Here is a 9,409-nt window from a genome sequence, read left to right as displayed (position 1 = left end):
TGATTAGAGTTAATGTTCATGTGCTCCCCTCCCTGCTTCCCCCATTTTCCTCTCCACTGTAAAATCTCTTCCAGGCCTCTTTTATATCAGACAATTCACCCTATTCTACCTCTTCCTTTCTCCTTCCAGTGCATTCTTCCTCATCTACATTGTCAAGCTAGTACAGGTTGACTGAGTGACCTGGAACTCAAGCCAGGTGATACCCTCTCTATCAGCTACTTAACTCTCTCATTCCACAGTGCTACAATAGAATTGTCAATAACACCACGGGTGTACCACTATGCTACCATCACTAAAAGTCAACCCTTTGCTCCCACCTCCACTCTGCTGCAGGCACACCTGGAAGAACCCAAAGAGCAGAACAGAGGTGTGGCCATGACAAAGTAAAAGTCAGCTACATTTCTTACTTTCTTTTTTATCTTCTTAACCAATCTTGCCAGGAATCAATGAAATTTATTCATGTTTGCATTTGGAGTTAAACAAGCTAAATCAAAACAAGTAATCTCCTGCTGCTTAACAGATTCAAGGTATTCGCCCAGCATTTGTTAAATGCTTACTGAGTAACCAACTGATAAACAAGACTGTCTCTGGAGAATTATTTTATTTTTCAGAGTATTCAAGGCTAAGTAACAGAACAAAATCCAAACTATTGAAATAAAGTTAATAGTAATATTTTACTCTACTACATTTAAAAAGAAAGAAACTAGCATCTTTTTTGTTGTCAAAAATATTTGGACAAGTAAGATACAAAAATAAACAAAGCAAAATATTACTTATAACATGACTTCAACATTAAAATTCAAAGACACTGATATTAGAAACATCACAGAAACTCACATCCCATTTGATTTGGAGGAAATGGAATAAATGAATATTTGGAGATACATATATACCAATAGTATCTTCAACAAAAGAATTTTAACCAACAAAAAAAGACAAAAAGTTTTGTTCTCTTTTTTTTTTCTTTTAGGAAGAATTTTTAAAGAACATTTCATTTGAAATAAGACAAGAAATAAACTACTTTTATGACTTCAAGAGCATACCGGTTCATGCAAGTAGTCATAACTTCTGTCAGCCAAAGGAATTGCATCAAGTTATATGAAATATGTAATAATTAATGCCTTAGCTTCTTGAGTACAGTGGCCATTTTGCTTTTTGTCTTTGTATCCTTGGTTTTTAAAATAGTGCCTAGAATATAGAAGACACTTAAAAATTTTTTTTGTAGATGGACCGTTTGACTATTTAGATAAGTCATTGAAATAAAAAAGGTCAGACAGGCTGGGAAAAATAACACCTAGGGAATTAGCAAGATATTCAACTGTTTGAGGCGTAGAAAATACATGCTTAATCTCAGTTCTCTGGAGCAAGTCAAGGCTGTGGGGAAATCCCAGAATTACATATTGAAAGATGTATAGGAGCAATCATCTCTCGATGTCACACGAAGAACCAGTAATAGTAAATAACAAACCTAATATTCAGCTAAAGAGCCAGTCCAGGGTAGCCAGAAGTATATGTAAAATGAAGTATAAAATCTCTGGATATCTCCTGTGGGGCCAAGTTAATGGTCTTTAAATTTTAAATAGCTCTACACTAAAACTAGGGAGCAATTTAGTCCCAAAGTGAGAAAGTAAGGGAACAGGAAATAACAAACTGATCTTGGTTTCAGGTTGACAAAATATGAATCTAATCAAATGATGTTAAAAAAAAAATTTCTTTCCATGCTTATGTATACTAAGATTTATGGGGAAAAGGTAATTTTTTTTTAAATGGGAAATAGGCTATAATCTTTTTTACAAAGAAAGAAGGTATTGCTTGCCCAAATAGGGATGGGGATATGAACTGAACTGTACCTGTGATTTCCCTGGTATAAAGAATGCTGTATTAAGGAAACCCTCTCTACCAATGGGACGTTAGCACTTTCTATGCAACTCAAGCATTTAAGGAGTTGCCTAGACTGCTGAGAAGTTGGGCAATTTGAATGGGGTCCATTATTCATCAGGTATAGGAATTGAAACCTGATCTTCCTGTATTCAAGGCCATTTCTCTAGCTGGTATGATATGCTGCCTCTCAACTTAATAAAATAAATCTTCACTAAGAGTGACCCTTTACATTATATATATATATATTTTTTTTTCCAAATAGGCATCCTACATTTTGTTGTCCCTTCAAAAATATTTCAATTTTTGATTAAGACACATGATAAAGGCTTTTCTTTTTATGATATCTTTCATTTTTGCTGTTTTTTTTAAATGCACAAGTATCTATTAAGGACTTTTGCTGGCATCTGTTTGGTGTGTTCTTTGAAGACTAACATAAAGTTAAGATTTTTATGATGCTGGGGAACACCCTGCTGGGCATCATTTTACTAAAAATAAAAAATTAATATCTGCATATCCAAATAGTAATAATACTTCTAATTTTCACTAATATTGTGAAATAATCAGCATGGAAATTTGCCTGCAATCCTGGAATATACTATATACTAGCATATTCTATTAAATAGTATATGCTATTTACGAAGTTTAACTCATCGAACACAGGGATGGCATCATGTTTCTATTGCATGGTATTTCATTCTTTAAAGCAAGAAATGTGCAACTGTGAACACAGCTTCCCAGGACTCTTCATTATTAAACGATTTTTCTTTTGTTGGCTTGAAATTTCCTGAATTAAACAAAGCATTTTAAATATGATTAATGACATTTTCTTTGACAAGTACCATTATTATAATGATTCTATAGCATTGATTAAACAGTGCAGGAGGATGTGACTCACAAAATTGGCCCAAATGAAGCCCCTAGACTAAATTCATAAATGTTACCATGTTATATAGAAGAAAATACAAGCAGAAAAGTCAATAAATAAATCGGAGCAGAATCGGTGGAAAAAATAGTAAGAATGAACATATTCATTCCTCAGCACAAAAAAAAATGAAGAGGACTAAGGAGCTTATATTGCAAGGGATGTGAATGTGTCATAGGCTGAAAAAGCAGCAGGAAAAAGTACAATGAGATCAAGGCGGGAAAAAGGCAAAACAAAATCATGATGATTCACTTTTCAGGCAGACCTATATGCCTTTCTATGGAAACAGGCATCACGACTTACTTTAATTTTCGACTAAAATTCGTGTTTCTTCTACATAATTTGTGTTAGAAATCCAAAACTGTATTACAAATTTCTGGGTCTTTTTATACAGCAAGAAAAAAAATATATAATATATCTATATCCATGGTATAGCTAGAAGTTAATTGCACCTTTAATTGGAACATTAATTCACAGTGACATCACTCTTTCTATGCCTGGTTCTTTGATTATTCTTGTATACTCCGTTGTGATCTTCTGATTTTCTGCATAAAATTTAAACAACAAAAAGACAATCATCACAAACTTACTCTATATAACTATATCAGGATCATTTACCGTATCAGGACATCAGTTAATATTATATAGATAGCATCAAAGTATAATTGGGCCCTCCAAAAACTACCTACTTTCACCATAGAGTGGAGGTGGTCCAGGACCCTTAGCTAGAGAAGCTTCATTTAATGGTTTGGTGACATACTATTGACAAAGGACCAGATCGGCTAAATTTATAGTGGTACACAATTTAAGAAGGGTGACCTTCACAGCAATTCCTTTGGTCAAATGAAAGAGGTTTACTTCTGTCTATTAAATATCCCAAGAGTATTTGATTTAATGCCATAAAGTACATAGAAAAATTGTCGTTAGGCTCAAACTGGAAGATAGAATTGTCCTTCAAATTGCCACAGATCAAATTTTGGCTATAAACAACTATGTTGTAAGAGCAGCACCGGCCCCAGGGTCCGGATGACCTGGGATGGAATCCGGGCTCAGATACTTACCACCACACCCAGAAATAACTGGCCATGTAAACTTGGGAAAGTTACTTAACCCCAATTGCTTAAAAACAAAACAACACCTATGTTGGGGGCAACTAGGTGATGAAGTGAATAGAGCACTGGCCCTGGAATCAGGAGGACCTGAGTTCAAATCCAGCCTCAGACATGTAATGCAAAACTAGCCATGTGACCTTAGGCAAGTCACTTAACCCCAATTGCCCCTCCAAAAAGCAAAAAATAAAATTAAAAAAAAGAACTATGTTGGAAACACATCAATGGAGAAACCAATAGATACATATTGAGGGTTATTCCAATGAGTATGATATCCCCACTTCTGAAGTAAAACACACATACTCTCAACACTATGTAACCAGAGCATTTCTACAAGTGCAAGTTTTGTCTTTCAAAACTGGCATAGACAAGAGAAGGTAGAAGAAATTATAGGAAGACTCTTAGCCCACAACTATTCTTGGTTATAGAAGTGCCATGAGTTCCTTAAGACAGTTTACACGATGAGACATTGGCCACAACCAGTAAAAGTATGGTCATCTGGAGTTAAGTAGACTAAATCTAGGTAACTAAATATACATCTTTTGAACTGATTAAATGAACTAGACATTTTGGTGTTGTGAAGATATTATTTTTGGTACAATCTATCAAAATTTATAATGGAACTAATTATGTATAATGACCAATATGAGCTTAATATCTATAGATTTCAGTATCTCACTAAAATAACTATTGAGGAAAACAGAAAAGTTATATTAATTCAATTTTTATAGTTTAAATCATTTGCAAAAGAATTATTCCAATTAAAAGTTTGTTTTTTTCCCTTAGTTCTTAGATCCCTTGATACAATAGTGACAACTTTGGAGACATTGTGAACCTTCTGTTTATATTGATTAAATATTTAAGAAGTAAAAATTAGACTGTCATGTCTGAAAATTATGAGAATTTCTTTGTGTATTCAGGAAAAGAGTAAAACAAATAAGTAAATATTTGGACCTATGATTCTATTCACGTCTATTTTCCATTCTTATTTGTTTCATGAGTTTGAGCTAACCAATAATTTCAACATTTGTTTGGTCAACCATTGGGGAAAGAGTCTCTAGTAAAGTAGCAATCACATTAAATGTTCACTTTTTTTCTCAGCTACATTATTTCACATAACTTCATATTAATACTTACAGCTGTTCAGCTTGTTCAAAATCTTTTCCACTTTCTGTGTTAAAAGAAAAAAAAGAATTTAAATCAGAATTATTTTATGATATTTTTAGGATCAGGTATGATCAGTTTTCTACAAATGGATTTCTCCAAAGAATGTGAGAGCTGATTAACATATCATTTTCAAATTCTAAATAATTTAATGGAGTTATAATGATGTTTTACAGTTTTCCAATGAAAAGAAATAAAGTGGTATTGGAAACATCTGATATATGAAAAATTTGTTTCTCAAACTATTTAGGTTCATGTATATATGCTATTATTTAAAAAGTAAAACTGACATAAAATTTTTGATTCTCCTAAGTCTTTTACTTAATTAAAAATAAGTAATTTAAATATATAATGATTTTTTAAAAATTTTCACAAAATTATACCACATGGAAGGATCATCACAGAATTAACTGACATATTCTATTGCATACATTTTTATATACCATAAATATAAAGTATGCAGCTCATTTAGGGAACAGTGAGGTCAAGTAAAATTAGAAAGTACTCTATAAAATTTATACATATACATTGTGTGTGTGTGTGTGTGTATGCTGGTATAGAATAAAAGACTATTAATGTTAATAATGGCCACTTCCAGGACTAAAATAATAGTAACTAAAACTTTTTAAACTTTACTGTGCACTGAAGGGTCATAACGGAGTATTTTAGAATAACATTCCTACCTGAGGATGTCTGTCTCCTTTTGGTGTATAGCTCATAGAGAAAAATACCAGTTACTAAAATAACAACTTCAGCAGTTACAGCAAGAAATGGTTTCAGTGGCACCAGATAGCTTAGCACTTTGAGGCTCTGCTTTCCTTCACTCTCCCCTAGGAGAAATATTGCGCGGCACGAGTACAGTCCACTCTCTTTTGATTGAAGGTGCTTTATCTTAAGTTTTGTTTCATTACGTTTGGATGGTAGAATTTCATACTTGTTTTTCATTGTAAGATCAATGGGAACCTAACATAAGGAGACATTCGAATCACATGTATAAGAACTACATAGGCAGAATTGGTTTTTTTTTTTTTTTGAGTGATTGTTTTTAAATTGGACCTATGATTTCATCTGGGAAGGGATTTCTTTTGGGGAACTTCCTCTACCAAAGCAGATTGGCACCCACTTTTCAGATTTAGATTATTGACTTAAGTCTGGGACCGCAGGAGATAAATGACTTGTCCAACATCAGTCAAATCCTCCTGACTCCAATTTCAGCTCTATCAGTTTTGCCAGACTGTCTCTCATAAAATTTTTCTACTTTTATGAGCTGTTTAGGTGAGATGTTCTCAAGAAAAATGTGTCATGGGAAAAAAAAATCAAGAAGTAGTCATAGGAATGTATAAACCAAAAGATTCCATTGAAAGCAGAACCCTCCCTCCAGTTTCACAGGGTCATAACTTGAGTGTTGTCCTGGACTCCTCACTTTTCCTCACCTTATACGTCCAATCAATCATTAAGTCTTGTAGTTTCTACCTGCAAAACATCTTTCCCATCTGATCTTTTGACCTTTTCTCTCCACTCACAAAATTATCATCTTAATTCAAGGTCTTATCACAACTCAACTATTACAATTACACTCATAATTGAGTTTTCCTGCCTCATGTCCTTCCTTCATTCCAGACCACCCTAAATACTACTACCAAAGTAATTTTGCTCAAGTACAGATTTGACCAAACCATTACCTTACTCTGGTGGCTTCCCATCACCTCTAGAATGAAACATTCTTTACATAGTGTGTATAACATAGTCCATATTTAATACCTACCTGACTGCTATATGTAACACTCATCTTGTGTTATTAATGCTCATTTCCAGGAAAGCAAAACAGAAAATGTAATCCTAAAGAATCATCCTCCTGGTTTTGAAAATTCAACAAGGAAATTCCCTTTCTAGTCTTCTGATTCCTTATTATAAAACAAATTTGGATTAAATCAGGGATTCTTAATTTTATTTTTATTGTAGATCCCTTTGTCAGGCTGGTGAAGCCTTTGGATCCCTTCTCAGAACAAAGATTTTAAGCAGATAAAACAAAATATTACAAAGAAAACCAATCATGTTGAAAATATGAAAAAATTACAAAGAAAACCAATTTTGTTGAAATCTAATTATATGCACACATACATATGTCTCTGTGTCTTTATCTATATATCTATATATGTAAACTCCAAGGAACACACATTAAAAACACTTGAAACTAGACATTCTTCAAATCCATAATCATTATGGAAAAATGCATATGTCAGAAGTAGAATTTAGAAGCAGGTCTATTCTCTTAAATATTCTTAAAATACAGGGTGGCTAGGTGGCGCAGTGAATAGAGCACCGGCCCTGGAGTCAGGAGGACCTGAGTTCAAATCAAGCCTCAGACACTTGACACAAAAACTACCCATGTGACCTTGGGCAAGTCACTTAACCCCAATTGCCCTCCAAAAAGCAAAAAAAAAAAATATATATATATATATATATATATATATATATATATATATATATTCTTAAAATACAGAAAAGGGACCCTATTACACAAGAGTAGCTTCTGAAAATTGTTGGTCAGCCAGCCAAAGAAATTTTACTCTAAGCCTGCCTCTGAAGGGAGAAAATCCCCAGCCTCTGCTAAAAGAAGGCCCAAGGGCAGTGCTTACATATGATATTTTTAGCACTCTCTGGTAGAGTAGGAATAAAATGGAGATGTCATGTCATCTTTAGCAATGGTATGTTGCTACAGTTAATTCTGGCTGTTTCCTTTTTCTAGATTTTTTTGGATGGGGTAGAAATTCTTAATATCCTTTATATTCTGTTTAGTTTCTCAAGGTTTCTCATTCAGATACTGTCTAGGACTATTATCCAATATAATATAAATCAGTTTACTGGTTGAATTGTCATGACTATGTATCTTAAAACAATTTCCAAGATCTGATTAAGACCTAGTGACCAGCTCTTTATTTTCTGTGAGTAGATCATCCAAACTCAAGACCTCCTGCCAGCCACGAGCCATCTGGAGGCCCTTTAAGAAGAGGCTGGTCCAAGACTAGAGTAAATAGCAGCATATATTTATAGTATTCAAAAATACAATAAAAATAGCTTTATATCCTTCTGTGTTTACACTGAATCAACAAGCACTTAAGAACATACTAGGCACCAGGAACTGTCAACTACTCCTTCCTATCATATGTACAGATAACTGGCAATTTGATCCTACCAGTTTAAATGTTGTGGAAACCCCATCATTTAACCAAACTCACTCAAATTGATGTTGTCCGATATATGGACAGCTGTGTCTTTTCTCTTTGCTGCACAAACACAAGGAGATATGATACCATAAAGTCACACCTGAACGTTATCAGAGACCTCGCCCCTCTGAAACACTGTACCAAAATCTCCACTGGTAGCACAGTGGCATTGAAAACTCTCTTCTCAAAGAATCTACTCCCATCCCTCTGCCCTCAAAAAGCTGAACAAGATCAGACTTGCTTGTGTTGGAATGTCCTATCAGATTTGGAAGCTCAGCACAGCTGCATGCTGGTATTATCTTACAAAGCAGTTTGCCTTTGACAGGAATTTATTTTCACCTCTCATTAGGTGTTACAGCAGTGGAAGAGAGAGAATAAAATGCTGACATAGTCCACTTTAATGTGGAAAGGCTTTGATGAGCACTATGGATTATCTGTGTCTTTATAGCCAAGGATTGGACAATCCACTCTTCTCGATTACTGGAAATTGACTTTCTTTAGCTTCCCTTAGCCACCTACCACCCCTAGACTACCTTGCCTTATTTAACTAGTAAAACCTATATATCTGATTTAGGGCAGAATAAATGCATGTGCAGAGTAAAATAAAAACAACTTAGGAAAACCTGATGTTTTTCTTTTCTAATCAAAGTTTGAGGCAACCGTATAGAGTAGTGGAGAGAATGCTGGATGTAATGTCAAAAAGACCTTAGTTAAAATCCCATACATATGCTAGCTTCAGGCAAGTCACTTAACGGTTTGGTTAAGAAATGTGCCTCACTTCTTCATTGGTAAAATGGAGTTAATAATAGTACCTATGCCCCAAGGTTGTTACGAAGATCACAAGAGTATTGTAATAACATTAAAGTACTGAGTAAAGTGCCTGGACATAGCAGGTACTTATTCCCTCCCCATTCCTTCCCTCTATATTACAATGGTAGTGAGAGAGGGATAGGGAAAAGAGTGACAGATTTCTTTCAAACCATTGGGGGGAGGGATGGAAGGAAGAGTCTTTGTTGTTGCTGTCAGGAATTCCCCCTGAGGAAACCTATTATCTATCTATCTATCTATCTATCTATCTATCTATCTATCTATCTATCTATCTATCT

The 9,409-nt window shown here is 34.3% G+C and overlaps 1 protein-coding gene across 2 annotated transcripts in view; it reads right to left on the bottom strand.

Moving 5' to 3' along the window:
- Positions 1-582: 582 nt before the first annotated feature.
- EMB (embigin) overlaps positions 583-9,409 on the bottom strand; it is a 50,928-nt gene continuing 42,101 nt past the window's right edge. Inside the window, exons 6-9 of one of the 2 annotated variants that reach the window (XM_069095305.1) lie at positions 5,760-6,039; positions 5,050-5,083; positions 3,256-3,348; positions 583-2,665 (exon numbers count right to left, since the gene is read on the bottom strand). In XM_069095305.1, the coding sequence (XP_068951406.1) occupies positions 3,270-3,348; positions 5,050-5,083; positions 5,760-6,039 (393 nt within the window). In that variant the 3' untranslated portion in view covers positions 583-2,665; positions 3,256-3,269. Of the gene's footprint in view, positions 3,349-5,049; positions 5,084-5,759; positions 6,040-9,409 lie in introns of both variants that reach the window. The other variant, XM_069095304.1, reaches the window with a different exon arrangement.

This window comes from Petaurus breviceps, unplaced genomic scaffold (genome assembly GCF_028583685.1).
Source record: "Petaurus breviceps papuanus isolate PSGF00001 unplaced genomic scaffold, PetGlider_PUasm1.0 226, whole genome shotgun sequence".
Classification (NCBI taxonomy): Eukaryota; Metazoa; Chordata; class Mammalia; order Diprotodontia; family Petauridae; genus Petaurus; species Petaurus breviceps.
Note: the sequence above shows the minus strand (reverse complement) of the source record. Positions and strands in the feature narration are given on the sequence as shown.